Source organism: Ipomoea nil, unplaced genomic scaffold (genome assembly GCF_001879475.1).
Source record: "Ipomoea nil cultivar Tokyo-kokei standard unplaced genomic scaffold, Asagao_1.1 scaffold3170, whole genome shotgun sequence".
NCBI lineage: Eukaryota > Viridiplantae > Streptophyta > Magnoliopsida > Solanales > Convolvulaceae > Ipomoea > Ipomoea nil.
In genome coordinates, this window is record NW_017619598.1 from 1860485 (window position 1) to 1877666 (window position 17182).

The 17182-nt window shown below is 35.8% G+C and overlaps 3 protein-coding genes across 4 annotated transcripts; 1 reads left to right on the forward strand and 2 right to left on the reverse strand.

Annotated features, from left to right (window-relative positions):
* The first annotated feature begins 344 nt into the window (after positions 1-344).
* LOC109167939 (inositol transporter 1) lies at positions 345-8915 on the forward strand. Of its 2 annotated transcripts, XM_019317022.1 has the most exons (6): positions 345-804; positions 4122-4192; positions 5758-6093; positions 7329-7436; positions 7521-7706; positions 8062-8915. In XM_019317022.1, exons 1-6 carry the CDS (start codon positions 666-668, stop codon positions 8722-8724), a joined length of 1503 nt encoding a protein of 500 aa, XP_019172567.1. In that variant the 5' UTR covers positions 345-665; the 3' UTR covers positions 8725-8915. The 2 variants fall into 2 exon arrangements, with proteins under 2 accessions (XP_019172567.1, XP_019172568.1); XM_019317023.1 differs by lacking the exon at positions 345-804 and having other exon boundaries at positions 4122-4196; positions 5755-6093.
* Positions 8916-9017: 102 nt separating this feature from the next.
* Positions 9018-10851, reverse strand: LOC109167938 (UDP-glycosyltransferase 92A1-like). Its single transcript, XM_019317021.1, has one exon. It carries the CDS (start codon positions 10657-10659, stop codon positions 9124-9126), a length of 1536 nt encoding a protein of 511 aa, XP_019172566.1. The 5' UTR covers positions 10660-10851; the 3' UTR covers positions 9018-9123.
* A 1538-nt stretch (positions 10852-12389) lies between these two features.
* Positions 12390-15875, reverse strand: LOC109167858 (uncharacterized mitochondrial protein AtMg00810-like). Its single transcript, XM_019316930.1, has 3 exons — positions 15781-15875; positions 12742-12871; positions 12390-12647 (listed from the first exon to the last, which is right to left on the reverse strand). The coding sequence occupies exons 1-3, from the start codon at positions 15873-15875 to the stop codon at positions 12390-12392; spliced, it is 483 nt and encodes a 160-aa protein (XP_019172475.1).
* Positions 15876-17182: the final 1307 nt, after the last annotated feature.

Here is a 17182-nt window from a genome sequence, read left to right on the forward strand (position 1 = left end):
ATTTATATAGGTGGTAATGGTGAGTAGGCAGATAATAGAAATTAATAAATAAATGAATTAATAATTTTATCTATATAGATAAAATTACATTTATTTAAAAAAAAAACAGCAAAAAAGTGATTTTTTTATTTTTTTTAAATATAAAATTTATTTTTAAAATTTTTAAAAGAAAAAATGGTAGAAGTAAACATATCTTTCATTCCTCAAGTTTTTTGTTATCTAATTGCGGGAAAAAAATATTTCGTTCCATTTACTCTCATAAAAAAAAAAAAAAAAAAAAAAAAGCTGTGACTCACCCGCGGGTATATGCAAAATCATATCACAGTATAAAACACCGTCCATTTGCGTTGAGTAGTCATCACATTTTTTTTTTTGCGTTTTCCGGTTTGCTTCTCTCTCCGTTCTCAAGGCAATTCTCAACCAGCCCCCGGCGGCGCCGGTGCCGGAGCCGTGCCTCGCAGCTACCTTCGCCGGAGAGAAATAACAGCAAATCCATATCGCCTTTTCCAATTTGCTTCCACAATATTATTCCCTATTTTCTCAGACATTAAGTCCGGAAATCGAGGAATTCCCATTTAAGGCCTCAGTTTCCTTATCCGTTGGGATTTCACTCCCTAATTTCGATTGCGAGCGTAAGGGTATAGTAGTAGAGAAATTGAAGAAAAATGACGATCGAATCCATGCCTGGCAGTTCAGGGTACTTAGACGCCGGCGATCGGAAAGTTACATATTTTAGCAATCCTTATGTTCTGGGTTTGACCATCACTGCCGGTATTGGGGGTCTCCTTTTTGGCTACGATACAGGTATTAGCTTAAATTGGAAAGGAAAATGAATAACCATTTTGCATTCAAATTTACTATTCTTTTTCGGTTTTGATTTTGATGTATTGATATTTATTTATTTATTATACTCCGTATTATTTTACGGATTACTTTCTATTTTACCTTGCTTTTTCATTTTATGTTTTTATCTAATTAAATTAAATAAACTAAGCCAAAACCTTGCCGTAGAGCCCACATAATTGTAGCTTTCCAAATGAGAGGTCTTGAATCCTTAGTGGTGGGACATTGAATACTGTTTGACTTAATTTAAAAATCAATATAAGTATATGGTTAATTAGTTAAAATTCAAAAAATTACTTACAGGGCGTTTGGTTGGAGGGGGAGAATTATGTGGGAAAGAAATTGTAATTCTATGGGAGTTGAATTACTGGGAATAAAGTGGGAATTTAAATTCCAGTGTTTGGTTGACAGGAATAGAATTACTGGGAATTTCAATTCCAATGTTTGGTATACATGGGAATTGAAAGGGAATAAGTAGTATAAAGTAAAAAATGTTCATTATTGTTGTTAGACATTAATTTTAGGATAAAAAAAGGCAGGGGTAATTTTGACTCATCACTATCTTTTTTTCCTAGGAATTAAAATACCAGGGGGGACATGGGATTTTAATTCCATGGAATTGCAATTCCCTCCAACCAAACTACGGAATTTAATGGTCTTTGGAATTAGGTGGGAATTAAGTGGGAAGGGAATTTAAAATCCCTCCAACCAAACGCCCTGTTAAAGTAACTTTTTCAATTAATTTTTTTAGAAAAGAAATTATACTAAACTAAGTTAATTTATGAAACACCTTTCTACAATCAGTTAATGTTATCAACTAGTCATACTCTCTAACCCAATCAGCTAATAGCTAACAGCCATTTACCAAACAGGACTATTGACTTTTTATGCTTCAATAGCTTGATAATGTATGGACAAATACTAAATTGTAACAGAATTAATAGTAATTAAAAATTAAATAAACTAAAATTGGAGATACTAAGTTATGGAGTATTTCTTAGCTTTCCATAGTCTATTCTAGTCCACAAAAGCGATCAATTCTTACAGTGCCCCTCTTTTGTTATGGTTTATTTGTTTTAACAAACGTGTTTTACTAATGGATAATATTACTTCTGTTCAATTTTCTTTTTTATTGTTTATTTTTACAATAATTAACTCGAGGTGAACAGGTAACGTAAAAGTATAAAGTAATTGTTACATTCTTCATATATCAAATCATTTCTGATATATTAATTTGGAGCATTTTCCTTATGACATAGGAGATAGGATTTGGTACACGGCGATGCGGCATCTAATCTAATCTAATCTAAAAAATAATATTGTGAATGATAGTTATACATTTTATTTATGTCCATTTTTTCGTTACGTTTTCTTTTTAATACATTATTATACTATAAAAGTGGTACTATACAATATTTTGGACAAACATACCCCTACCGTTATAACTTCCGTTATTTTTTTCACTATTGTTACCATGCACATGTATCCATCATATATTTTATTATCTTCTTCAATAATAATTATAATTTATACACGTTATATAATTGAGTTATATATTAGTTACTTAGTTAATTCCTAAATTATAAATATTAAATTTATTAAAATGTTTTATATTATTATTATTATTATTTACATTATTTACAATAATTTAAATATCTAAAATCTAAATAAATTCAAAATTTTAATATAAAATATAAAGTACTAATATTGGGCACCTATTTTTGCGCATCGCGCATAGAAAATACTAGTGTCAATATAAGTCTCAATCAATAATAAATTGTCATTTTAATAAGTAAATAGTGAGTAAATGGAAAGTGATAATAATATATTCTCTCTCTCCAAATTAATATTTCTTTTTATTTATTAATGGAAAAAAATGCATTTTTACTCCTAATTCTTTTAAAAAGTTGCAGATTTAACCCCTTAAGCAACAAAATTATTAAATTCTATAAACATTTTACTTAGTACATGAATATTTTAGTACTTTTTAATGTTTTTTTTTTTTAAATATAATCTTCTTTAGTTTCAATATTTCATTTGTAAAAAAAACTTGATTTTAACATGTTGGTGTAGGAAATTAGGCACAACATACTACAATTGAAGATAAAAAATTTAGAGAAGAATGTTGTTAATTCTCTATTTTTGCAAATGAAATGTCAAAATTGAAAAAGTTAATAAAGATAATAAAATTTTAAAATATGTACTAAGTAAATTTTTAATAGAGTCTAATAGTTTTGTTGTTCAGGAGTTAAAACTGTAACTTTTTTTGAAGAGTTAGGGGTGTTATTGTAACGGTAAAAAGTTAAGGACTAAAACGGCTAGTAAGGAACAATTGAGGGACTAAAAATGCATTTTCCCCTTTATTCATTGAAATGGTGATTTGATAATTTATTATTGGTTGAGACACAGGGTAACATGGTATTTATGTTAGACTAAAATATCACATGCATCATATAATATGTGATAATAGGATCGACTAACCTCCAGCCATAGCTCTTAACACGGTTGAACGATCCGGACTGCTGCAGAGATAACGAGTATTTTGTCTCTCACTTTACTCAGCTCTCTCTAGATGGTGTATGAGGTATGTAGTGTGAGCAGTGAGAGGACTAGTGACCTTATATAACCACTGACCATCAATGTGGTTGATTGTCTTTAGGTCTCCTAAACCCTAACTAGACTCCTAATCATAATGGTAGTCTAGCTATTAGGTTATTAGTGTTGCACCACATATCAAATACTGAATATTATCATAACTTATCCTAATGTTATAATAATAGTAACGGATAAACGTTACAATTTAGGCATAACTAATTCATTACTCTTTGACCTATATCCATTATCCTTTTCAACCATGTCTCAGTAACAAAAAAATGTATTTGATAATGTCTCATGAACCAAAATTCTTTTTAAAGGTTTGGTAAATTCTTTTGAAAAGTTTTAATAAACGATTTGGTTGCATGAACCCTAATGGATAACATTGTTGTGTCTCTTGGGTAAAAATTATGATAGTGTGGTTTGTGAGTATGGATTGTGAATAATCTCTTACCTACTTGGGTTCAACTTAATTATGGACTATTGATTTATTTGGTACAATTTTTATCTTCACCAGAGGCCTAAATATTGTATCATTTAATCTTATGATCTCAATCATGCAATTAAGCACTACCAAACAGCCCATGTATGCATAATATATATTGAAAATTCGGAATTTTGGAGCGCTATTGTTCAATGGTAGGTTTCAGTGTTTTGCTTCTCATGCACTGATTTGGTTGCAGGTGTAATTTCCGGTGCACTTTTGTACATCAAAGATGACTTTGTGGAGGTGAATCAAAGCAGCTTCCTACAGGTATTTGAGTTTAATTTGTTAGCTTTTTGACATGATATGCATATTTGTTAGTACTGTGCCTTGTACTAGTACTCAACTTGTGTTGTAATTTTTTTAAAGGAAAAAAAAAAAAAAAAAACTCATCTTCAAAGAACTTGAGTGAGTGAGGCTCATCCGCTCAAGTAAGGGTTTACTTTTGTTGTAACTGATTGATCTCAAGACAGGTGCTTATTTTTTATAAATCAATCGTGGTGACACTTCCCTTGTGTTGAGCAGAGATTTTTATTTAGAAAGTTTACGTAGATATTAGTCATGGCTACTTACAGCATGTTTGGATTGTGGAATACATAAAGAATTGAATTGTAATTATGAATTCCTTTGTTTGGTTTACGCAAACAATCTAAGAATTGGATTGCATGGAATCTGAATTCCCCATAGGCCATAGTGATTGCAGTTCCTGGCTGATTAGGAATCAACCCACTTTATTGGCAAAAATGTCCTCAATAACAGCCCAAACCTGCTTTTTTTTGGCCAAACTCGTTGCTGTCTCATTTCTGCACATCCATCTCACTGCCACTGGCCAGAGAATGGTAGCTGGCCATGGCCATCGTTCTCTGGACTAGACTAATTGTGGATGAGGGCAATGGCAGGCTGACCTGCCTGATCATCATCCTTGGCCAACAAATCAACAATGGCCAGATATTGCCATGGAGGGTTTATAAAAATAATACAGAGTAATAAGATATCTATGGCTGCCAACGTTCTTTGGTCTGGAACAATGGCTGGGTATTGTTTTGGTCAGAGAATGATGGTGATATCTAGTCATTAATGACCATAATCCTCTTCATTCTTTTTCCATTGCTTAACCCAATCAAACTACCAGATTTTTATTCCACATGTATCCTTTTTACGAATTGAACAATGGAATTGCATTCCTTTTCTTTTCTCTTCTCTTTTTCCTTTCCATTAAGAATCCTATTCCTATTTACTTTGTTTTCATTAAATGATACATGCTGCTATAGAAAGGTGCGTGCAGGTGTAATTTGTCTAATCATGGGAAGCTCTAATATGATGATCTTATTTGGACACTGGATTTGAGCCTCAAATTTTGTTCAACCAAAAATTGTTTTCATTTTAGGGTCCGTTTGGAAACCTGGAAAATGACTTCCGGAAAATGTTTTCCGAGTTTTCAGTGTTTGGATGTAACAGGAAAATCCAGTCAACGGAAAACATTTTCCGTTGACTGGGCAAAATGAAGCCATTTTGGCGGAAAATGACTTTGGCGGAAGTCATTTTCTGCCAAAATGTTTAATTATACAATTCTACTCATTTTCCAGAAAATAAACCAAACACACCAAGTTTTCCAAAATGCAACCAAACATCGGAAAGGAAAATGTTTCTGGAAAATGACTCATTTTCCAGAAGTCATTTTCCTGCTTTCCAAACGGACCCTTACTTCAATACTCCCTCTCTTTGTTACACAACCATAGAAGCTCTTCTCTGAATAGTATTAATACTTGTGAAGTAGGTTCACTTTTAGCAGAGATATGTTTCATTTGTTGATGTTTTGGATGATTGTTTGGCAGGAAACTATTGTCAGCATGGCTCTGGTTGGAGCTATGATTGGAGCTGCAGCAGGAGGTTGGATTAATGATGCTTATGGGCGGAAAAAAGCTACTCTTTCAGCAGATGTTGTTTTCACGCTGGGAGCCATTGTTATGGCTGCTGCTCCAGATCCATATGTACTTATACTTGGAAGACTTCTGGTTGGTTTGGGGGTTGGTGTGGCATCTGTCACTGCTCCTGTATACATTGCTGAAGCATCACCATCTGAAATTAGGGGAGGTCTTGTGAGCACCAATGTGCTAATGATTACTGGTGGACAGTTTCTTTCCTATCTTGTCAATCTTGCTTTCACAGAGGTCAGATATTCGTGCCTTGTTGTCCATTCAACTTTTATCTTCTAAACTTTTTGTGCTCTGAACAAATTTGGGATTTCTAAAAGAAATTGTGGTCTTGAATAGTGAAACTTTTATACGTATTTAAACTATTTTACTATTTTTGTTGATGCCATCTGGAATCTAATAAAAATGTGTACATGTTTATGCAAAAGTTCTTTTGAAGATAGGCTGCTAAATTTTTTTAAACATTTTCACATTAGAGCTCCTGTTTCAACACCTCAGTGTCAAACTATTAAAAGCAGATATGAGACAATAATGCTTTCTTTTTATCTGGAATCTGGATTGGGCTTTTCTTACATTCTCGAACTCCCATTTTTTGCTTTCTCGCAAAGCCACAGAATTTTGCCGGAGATTTAAGTTCAGTTTTTCATTTTCATTATGCTGTGGCTGGGATTAGCTTCTTCAACTTTGTACTAAAGAATGTGCATATTTGGCTTCCATTATAGATATATCGTACATATTTGACTGAAAAGACCTTGAAAGTGCCTTTTTTGTCCTTACACTGATCTTCATGGATTTTAAGATATAATCTTTGCTTACAATTGTGCTCTCTTCTCATTGCAAATAACTTAAATGAATAGTTCCTTAGTTTCTGCAAATTTTAAATTTATCCAAACTTTAGAATATTTTTGCTTTCTGGAATCTTGGTAGCACATCATTAATCTGCAGTTACTAAGATAGTTGGTAGTTCTGACTATGATTACTTGATTAGATTTGTAAGTTTTCATGTTATTTAGTTATGTTTAGAGTATTATTCTATATGTATATCTGGCTAGTGGCTAGTGTTATATTTGGAAAATTTCGTGTTATTTGGTTATGTGCAGGGTTATTAATTTAGGCCGTGTTACACAGTTTTGGTGGGTCTTAAAGATTAGTCTTTCCCAAAGCAGTTTGTTGAGCACTATATGTTCCTGACTTCCTATCTATTATATTATTTGATAATGAGATTATGATTTTTTGTGTTTTGATGTTTATTCAATAATTGCTTATTGTGGTTGTTGGTAGTTTTATATCTCAATATTTTAGGCCGCAACTGTTTGATTTGTAATTATAATTTTAATTTTCTTCTAATTTCTGAGTAATTTCATCACTGTGTTAGCAAATCTACATACCTATTCACTGTTGTTTTTAAACAATTGTCATTTTAAAGATTTTAGTACGGTGGTTGAACTTCTGCCATTTGAATGCCTGAGCAGGTCCCGGGGACTTGGAGATGGATGCTTGGAGTGTCTGGAGTGCCAGCTATTGTTCAGTTCTGTCTTATGCTATTCTTGCCAGAATCTCCACGGTGGCTCTACATGAAGGTACAAATACCTGATTAATGTGAATTATTGCTGCTTTTTGTTGGCTGATTTTCTAGCTATACTTACAAATCAAACCCTGTGCAGAAGGATAAATCAGAAGCTGTTGTTGTGCTTTCTAAAATCTATGATCCTTATCGGTTAGAAGAGGAGATTGATCAGTTAGCAACTGCATTAGAGGAAGAAAGATTCAGAAAGCAAGCTGTCAGATACTCGGATGTTTTCAGATCAAAAGAGCTTAGACTTGCATTTTTCGCTGGGGCTGGACTACAGGTATTTATTTGACTCCGGAGAAAAAAATATGAAACATTTGTGTATTTCTTGTGACAAAAGGTGGAATTGCCCACCCCAGGCGGTCCCACAGTTAGTGGAGGGGTAAATCATGGTGACTCAACTAACCAACAAAGGCAGGAGTAGTCCCCCTCATTTTGAGAGGTTGCTCCCACACTGTTGTTGGTGAGGCTCTATCATTGGTCTCTTATGACAAGTTTCACTACTACGACCAGTTGAACTGTCCATGCGGGCGAAACATTTGTATTTCTACATTGACGATTTGACGTTCCTCTTATTTATACTTGCATATTCTGTAATTTAAGAGGCCAGTAAAGTAGTCAATATGGTTTTGCAGGCATTTCAACAGTTCACTGGCATCAATACCGTGATGTACTATAGTCCAACAATTGTGCAAATGGCTGGGTTCAGCTCAAACCAGTTAGCGTTACTACTCTCTCTTATTGTTGCGCTGATGAATGCCATGGGTACAATTCTGGGAATCTACCTCATTGACCATTATGGTCGTAGAAAGTTGGCCCTCACAAGTCTATCTGGCGTGATTGTTTCCCTCGTTGTTCTTGCTGTAGCCTTCATCTTGCAGCCTTCTTCTAGCACGGGTACTACTGGGGTCTATGGATGGATTGCAGTTCTAGGTTTGGCTCTTTACATTGCCTTCTTTGCACCCGGTATGGGGCCTGTTCCATGGACCGTGAACTCAGAAATATACCCTGAAGCATACCGGGGAATGTGTGGTGGAATGTCTGCCACCGTTAACTGGATATCCAATCTCATAGTAGCACAGAGTTTTCTCTCGTTAGCCGAAGCAGTGGGCACCGGTGCAACATTCTTGATACTTGCAGTTATAGCCATAGCCGCATTTGGATTTGTGGTGGCTTTTGTACCCGAGACAAAGGGGCTGACGTTTGAGGAAGTCGAGAGGATCTGGAAGGCGAGGGCTCGGGGCAATGGCTCTGGCTCTGGCAGAGAAGCTCTTCTGGAAGCTGGAAACCAATCTTGAGTCTCTTCTTGATTGAAATCAGTTTGTAGATATATAGGATTAAGTGCTCGGTTGAGAGTGCAGTTGTTGCACTGGGGCTTGTATTTGTTGAGCCCTTTCTATTGTATGTGTATTTGCAAAATGATGGATTGATCCCACAAGTTGTGGAAGTAAATATGATCTACTTCAGGTCTTGATTGTTGCCAATTTCATACAAAAACTCAAGGGGAAGTTTTAAAATCACTTGTTACTGTGGTGTCTGGTTTCTGGTTACTATTCTAAATGGGTGGTCACAGGATTGAACTCTGGTCGGTGGTGGGGCATCGATTCTTTAGGCCGAAAAAGATTGAAAAAAACATAGAACAGATACTACCTTATAAAGAATTACATGGAATCATTCAGGTATAAGAAATCATGGATTCATGGTGATGAAATAGTTGTTCTAGCTAGAAGGGCAGACACAAAATCATCCATTGCTAAAAGGGAACTTCCTTTAGTGGTTCCATCTTCTTCTTCTCTCACAGCTCCTCTAATCATCTCCCCAATTTCAATTGCTTTTTTCTTCATCTCCTCTCCCTCCCCTCCCTTCTCCAAAACTGTGTCCACAACCCTCTTCACATCATCTCTGCTGATACTACTCTGAGTCCCCCTGCACACCTCTATACACACTCCCATTTCCTCCATTAACATCTTCGAGTTGAACCCTTGGTCCCCCGACAATGGCCACCCGATGATCGGGATGCCCTGGCTCAAGCTCTCCAGCAAAGAGTTCCACCCACAATGGCTCAAGAATGCCCCCACTGATCTGTGGCATAAAATCTCCAGCTGAGGTGCCCAGGAATGGACCAGAAATCCCTTCTTGTTCTTTGCCATTCTCTCTTCATACCCTTCCGGCAACCATTCTGACCTAAACTCCCCTTTCCTGTCAAAGCCAGTGGGAGGTCTTATCACCCAAAGGAATGGTTTTTGGCTATCTTCCAACCCCAAGGCTAATGCCATCATCTGAGAAGCACTGATGCTGTTCTGGGATCCAAACGAAACGTATAGAACCGACCCGTCTCGATGCATATCCAACCACCCAATGCATTCCTTGGCTGAAATCCCAGGATTAATATTCCCCCCTATGGTTCCACACATTTGAGATGATTCCAATTCTCTAGTTTTATTAAGCATTTCTTGGGGAAGAAGTGGTCCAATGCACCAAACAGGGAGTTTTATGATGTTCTTGAGTATATCAGTGCCAGCAGGCTCAATCTCTTTGACTGTATTACACAACCAACCAAATGAGTCAAAGGAGAGAGACATGACAGACCTGTAGAACATTGTCCATGGATCAGTGGCATTTGCAGCTCTGAGAAGGGGATGAAGCTGAGAAGTATGGAACCGGGTCGAACCCGGGAAACCAGGCAGGCTAAACTCATTATCATCATTGGCTGATAGGTGGGGAAGATTGAGCCAACAAGAGAAATAAGCAGCAAAGCCATAACACCCCCCAGTGTTGAAACTCACATTAACAGTCCCAAAAGACTTTGCAACTCTATTAGCCCACCCCATGAAAGAATCAGAGATTATGCACAGTGGGGGCTTCCCATTTTCCATTGTCATCTCAGAGACGAGGTCACGTAAAGGCGACTCGAGAGAAACCGAGGCCCTGAACAGCTTCAACATGTCATCAAAAGCCAAGGCCTCAGTGTTCTCTGCTTTGGCTTTCAACCCATGGTCTGCAGGGTTGAAGGAGAGGGCTGCTACCCGGATCCCCGTGCTCTGGGGGCTCGGGGGGCTCGAAGCAGAGATAGTGGTTCTGAGATACTGAGCATTGAGAGGGGTGGTGGCAATGGTGATTGTGAAAGCAGTTGTTTGATGGATTCTTTTGGCTAAAGCCAAAAAGGGTATGATGTGGCCCTGAGCCATGAAGGGCAGCATGAGAATGTGGTGTTGTTGAGAGTTGCCGGCCATAAGTTGGTGATTGTGGAATGTGGATTTGCTATATGCTGGGAGAAATTGAAGGAGGTGAGGATTAAGAAGCGGAGGACTTGTTTAAATAGTCTTTGGTATGACCAGATTTGTGCAATTATGCATGCATTATGTTTCCCACTTCAATCACATCCAACTAACTTCTTCAAGGACGGATCCAAAGGGAGGCAACGGGGACAGCTCCCCACTCACCCCTCTCCCTCCCCCTCCCCACCCGTTATATATACGTATGTGTTGGGCGGAAGTCGGTAAGGGCTAAGTTTAATACCATGTGACTAGGACATTATTTGGTGGGGTCAAGTTCAGCACCCTGACTTTTGAAAATGTGTGACAGTGTAAAAAAATAAAATTGTGTTTTTGTTACTAGTTATAGTTTTTGATGTAGTGGTTAGTGTTTGATCTTAACAAGTGATATCAATGCTAGGTCACACCTTTGCTACTAGCTAACTATAACTTTTAGTATAGTGGTAAGTGTCTATCCTATATATATATATATATATATATATATATATATATATATATATATATATAGATTGTTTTTTTTTTAATGCTTGTTTATCTATACTTTCTCAACCTGTTCAAGCATAAAGAGTTAACACCGTCTCTCCCGACACTTAATGCCATGACCTCCCACATAGGAAAGTCACTACATGTCATTTGAACATAAGGTGTTTGGCCCTCTGAATTGAATTAATACCGTATGTCAGGGATCATTTTTGAATTGAAAAATTCATGGATTTGCCCTCTGAACTTCTTCATATTAACCCTGGAACTAATTTCTCTAAATTTATTTCAAGGGCCTATAGAGGTAATATTAGGTTTGTTAATGCTTATTGCAATAATATTAATCACATTTTAATTGGATATATTTATTAAATCCTGAAGAGTTAATTCTATTTTTTGTCATAGATTTATAAGTGGCCTGACAATTTACTTTAAGTCCTTTTTAATTAGAACATTCTTATTTAGTCCTAGTATTATTGTGTCATGATCATTTTTGGTCATTTATCAACAAAACAATCTATATATCGTTAAATACAAGGGCATTTTGGTCTTCAATTATAGATTTTTTTTCAAAAAAAAAAAAACATAAAAAATATAGCGGTTCAACCTACTTTGTATAAAAAAGATTGAAATGTCTTTGTATATAATGATTGTGTTGAAGAAGGACTAAAAGTGGTCATGTCACAATAATACTGGGACTAAATGATGATATTCTAATAAAAAAGGACTAAAAGTGGACTGTCATCTATAAATCTAGTATCAAAAATGGAATTAACTCTTTAGGCCCTTAAAATAAATTTAGAGAAAATGATGATGTCTAATAAAAAATGACTAAAAGTGAACTGTCACCTATAAATCTAGTATAAAAAATTGAATATTATTCATGTCAAATCATCACTTTGATTTTAGTTCAACTCAGAGAAATGATATGAAAAATGTTACATCCCCTACAGGTGAGAGAAGTGCGTAATGTATTTTACGTAACAATAGGATAATACAAGTACATAGAGATATATACACCTATACAATAATAGTCTAAGTAGAAGTATAATGAACCACAACTGCCAAGCACCTTGTGCTCAGATGGCACCTTTGTGCCTCCCTTTGAGGGAAGGTCACAGGATCGAACCTAGTGGTGGGGTCTTGACTCTTTGGGCTGCAATAGATATAGAAAGTATAGAACAGATACTACCTTGTAATAGATGAATTCAAAACGCGAAGATATCTGCAAGCTCCTCAATAGAAGACCGAGCCATTGTTCGTTGCTTGCGAGACATCCAGGAAATAAGATTAGAGCCTAGAAACACTACGAAACCACTGGTACACTTTCGATCCACCGAACAACTAGCCCAATCCGAATATGAAAAAGCATGTATATCATAAGAAATCGAAGCACATAGGCGCAAACCAAAGTCTAGTGTACCTTTGACATATTGAAAAACACGCTTGAGAAACCCCCAATGCTCCTTAATCGGAGAATGCATAAACTGACACAGCCTATTGTCCGCATATGAGAGATCGATCCGGCCGAGTTATAGTCAAATACTGAAGCGTACCAACCAACTGCCTATACTGAGTGGGATTGTCAAACAGCTCGCCAGAGGAAGACGCAACACAAGCCACTGAAGCGGGAGTCGTAAGCAGTTTACAGTCAGTCATTCCCATTCGCTTAAAAAGATCACCCATATACCTGCAATGAGAAAGAACTAGGCTCCCTTATCTTAAAAACAGAAGATTATTAATCAGCGTAGAATCATTACCCATCATAATAATATCATCTACATATACAAGAAGAAAAATCCTCGAATCACTAGTAGAATAATGAAACAGGGATGCATCAGTTTTAGAAGAGCAAAAACCCACAGATAATAAAAAGTCATGTAGCCACTTGAACCACGTTCGAGGCGCCTGTTTCAACCCATACAAAGAACGCTGAAGAAGACAGGCGTGATCAGAATGTACAGAATCAAAATACCCAGGAGGCTGACGCATATACACCGTCTCAGCCAAATGTCAAATCATCACTTTGATTTTAGTTCAACTCAAACGATATGAAAAATGTTACATCCCCTACAGATATTACTCTAATATTCACTACACGATGCAATTTTTTTTTTTTTAAATTTAATTATTATGTAAATTCTTTTATTAAATCGTGCTATGGCCGGATAATACATATATAACCAATAAAAATAAAGATTTTTTTTAAATTACTGTATCAGTGAATAAGCATTATATATAGTGATTTTAGTCAATAAAATATAATTTTTTAAAAACTTTTCTATTTAAAAATTATTTTTAAATTAAAAATTACCTCATTGTGGTCCTTTGCCGACTAAGATCACAAAGTGGGGTTTACCCAGTGCATAAACAATTGTTGCCATGAACCCGTGTCCACCTTGCAACCGGTCCAAAACGGCGTCGTTTTGTTTCAAAACGACACCGTCTAGATTTTTTTTTTTTTTTTTTTTTTTAAAGTGCTTCCTTGCCGTTTGTCTTCAGAATTCGTTCCTCTATATTCATAATTTTTGAACTCTATATTCACAATTTTAGAACTCTATATTCACAATTTTAGATCTCAATATACAAAATTACAGAACTCTATATTTACAATTTTTGAAGATATTAACAAGTTTTGAACTCTATATTCACAATTACAGAACTCTATATTCAACAGTATAACAAAATTTTTGAATCTATATTCACAATTTTTAAACTCTATATTTACAAATATATATATATATATATATATATATATATATATATATATATATATATATATATATATATATATATATATATATATATATATATATATATATATATATATATATATATATATATATATATATATATATATATATATATATATATATATATATATAATTGGCTGAAGAAACGGTGCCTCTAACGACACCGTTATTCTAGACGCGGGTTTTGGACCTGGTTCCACAGTATAATTTGCGGTGCATAAATACCACGTAAATATTAGATTATAATTTGTTTTAATGCATCATTTGGGCTTTAGGTCTTATAATTTGACCATCCAAAAAAAAAAAAATTCCAAAAATTAAGTTCATAAGTATACTTTGTATGATAAAAATAAACCTCTTTCAAAAAGTAAACTTGGATTTGAATTTAAATTCAATAACTTGTCTCCATTATATTAGATACACCTAAAAAAAATTTAAACAACGGAAAAACATTAAGCCAAACAAATGATTATAATAATTTGACATTTCTTTATATATATATATATATATATATATATATATATATATATATATATATATATATATATTGTATCAAATGCGGATAGGGCTTCTAGGTTGCTCCCTTATGTGGGAGAAGGTGGGTTCAAGTCTCGGCGGAGGCATATTAACTTGTATATGTGGGTGTCTCTCTTCCCTTCTAATAAAAAAAATTGCACCATTTGGTATGCATAAATGCACCACATAGTATTCAGAAATGACTGGATGAAATGCACAACACACTAAAAAAAAATGCATCACACTTAATGATATATTTTCAAACACTTTGTGGTGCATTTATGTGTACCTAATGGTGAGTGACCACACGGTTGCATGGGAAGCCCTGTCCACACAGGGTATATATTAGATTATATCAAAGTCGAGAGTAATGAGATTCAAATACACAAGTAGAGATATAAATTAGTAAGTCATAATAAAAATGCACATTAAAGTAATATAAGTAATCCCTTCATAGCTAGAGTTTTGATCGGACAAGAAGGTTGAGTAATAATTAATGAATAATGAACATCGTGTCCACTACTCGAGAATAGAGGTGAAACTTTGGAAGAATGATCAGGGATCGAGTCTCACCAGTGGTAGTGTGGGAGCAACCTCTCAAAGTGAGGGGGGCTCCTTGTGCGCAATGAGCACCGGTCTAGCCTCCGGTCTAGCCTCTATGGTTCATGTTCAATTGAGTCACCATGATTTACATCCTCCCAAATGCTCTTCGGGCCGGGGTGTGGGGGGCCCTTAGGGTTGGGGTTCAACCTTTTGGAAGAGAGAATAGAAAATAAAATGTTACCATTACTCATTCTAATCGTTTCATATATGATTTTCTATATTTGTAAATTTCGATTGAGATTACTTTGGCTTAACTCGATCATATTTTCTATTCTGTTATGTGTTAGGATCGAAACTGGTTCACAACACCAAATTTACAATAGCAACTTGAACTGGAAAATATTGAGAATAAATTCTAGTGTAAGATTTAAAATAAATCATACACAGAACAAAGAAAATTAAAGAAGAATTTTTTTCTGTATTGGCAAAAGTATAAAACAATAGGAATTACAAATATAACTCTCTATTTTTCTCTACAGAATTTTGCTATACTCTCTGTATATTTCGTATGAGATGAGAAAGGATGGGATGGGATAATCTGATGAAGGATGTTGCCTTATTTATAGCCATTCATGTGTCTAGAATTTTCCAAGCTAGAACCCATGTGCCTATAATGTTATTTCTTTCCCTGCAAGTTTTCTCCAAAACTTAAGCTCAGAACTAGCCCCTTAGGAAACCTCCTCCCAAGTCCCTTAGGCAAATCTCCACCCAAGTCCCTTAGGCAAACCTCCACCCAAGTCCCTTAGGCAAACTTCCACCCAAATTCCTTTTAGGAAATCTCCTCCTAAAATCATCCCAGGCAAACTTCTGCCCATTCCACATTATGAATTTAATATTTACAAATCTCCCACTTAAATTCATAATGTGGGTCTTCATCCTTTTTGCCAATCCCCTGCTGCTTGCATTCCTGTTAGGCCAATTGAGGATCTACACCATACGAATTTATCGTTGGTAACAGGCTTTGTTAACATTTCTGCCAGGTTATCTTTAGTATGGATTTTCTGTATATCCACGCTACCCTCTTCCACCTTCTCACGAACAAAGTGATACTGAACCCGTATGTGCTTCGTCTTGGAATGAAATGCTGGATTCTTTGTCAAGTACAAAGCGCTCTGACTGTCACAAAATAGAGTCATTTTCTCTAATTTGTGCCCGAGCTCCTCCAATAACATTTGCAACCATATTGCCTCTTTACTAGCTTGAGTAGCCGCAATATATTCTGCTTCCGTCGTTGAAGTTGCCACAATCTACTGCAACTTCGAGACCCAGCTTACTGCTCCGCCAGCAAGAGTAAACACATAACCCGTGGTGGATTTACTACAATCAAGATTACCTGCATAATCTGAATCAACATAGCCTTTAATGACGAAGTCTGATCCTCCATAACACAATGCAATATCTGAGGTACCCTTGACATATCTAAGGATCCTCTTCACAGCACTCCAATGCTCTCTACCAGGATTCGCCATGTATCGACTGACCGCTCCCACTGCCTGTGCAATGTCTGGTCTAGTGCAGATCATAGCAAACATCAAGCTACCCACTACTGATGCATACGGTACTCGAGACATCTCCATCCTCTCTGCTTCGTTGCTAGGACTCATACTTGAGGATAACTTGAAATTAATAGAAAGAGGGGTAGAAATTGGCTTACAATCTTGCATGTTGAAGCGCCGCAAGATTTTCTTCAGATAATTCTTCTGAGAGAGCCAAATCTTCCTATTATTTCTGTCTCGGTGAATTTGCATCCCTAGAATCTTGTTTGCTGGTCCCAAGTCCTTCATTTCAAATTCCCTAGCCAGTTGAGCCTTCATCTCCGTGATACGATCACTGTTGGGGCCTACTACCAACATGTCGTCAACATACAACAGCAAGATGATAAACTGATTATCATCAAATCTCTTGCAATACGCGCAAGGATCTGAATTAAACCTGTTGTATCCAAGGCTCAGAATGAATGAATCAAATCTCTTATACCAACATCTCGGCGCCTGTTTGAGACCGTATAGAGATTTGGTCAACCTGCAAACCAAGTTCCCTTTTCCTTCTTCTTCAAAACCTTCTGGTTGGAGCATAAAAATTTCTTCTTCAAGTTCTCCATGTAGAAACGCAGTTTTCACATCCAACTG

Coding starts and splice junctions, on each gene's coding strand:
- LOC109167939 (XM_019317022.1), top strand. CDS start 666: ATGACGATCGAATCCATGCCTGGCAGTTCAGGGTACTTAGACGCCGGC. Junction 6,094..7,328: donor TCAATCTTGCTTTCACAGAG/GTCAGATATTCG, acceptor ATGCCTGAGCAG/GTCCCGGGGACTTGGAGATG. Junction 7,437..7,520: donor CACGGTGGCTCTACATGAAG/GTACAAATACCT, acceptor AACCCTGTGCAG/AAGGATAAATCAGAAGCTGT.
- LOC109167938 (XM_019317021.1), bottom strand. CDS start 10,659: ATGGCCGGCAACTCTCAACAACACCACATTCTCATGCTGCCCTTCATG.
- LOC109167858 (XM_019316930.1), bottom strand. CDS start 15,875: ATGTGGAATGGGCAGAAGTTTGCCTGGGATGATTTTAGGAGGAGATTT. Junction 12,872..15,780: donor CCTAAGGGACTTGGGTGGAG/GTTTGCCTAAGG, acceptor TTCTCATTGCAG/GTATATGGGTGATCTTTTTA. Junction 12,648..12,741: donor CCACTCAGTATAGGCAGTTG/GTTGGTACGCTT, acceptor TCTCCGATTAAG/GAGCATTGGGGGTTTCTCAA.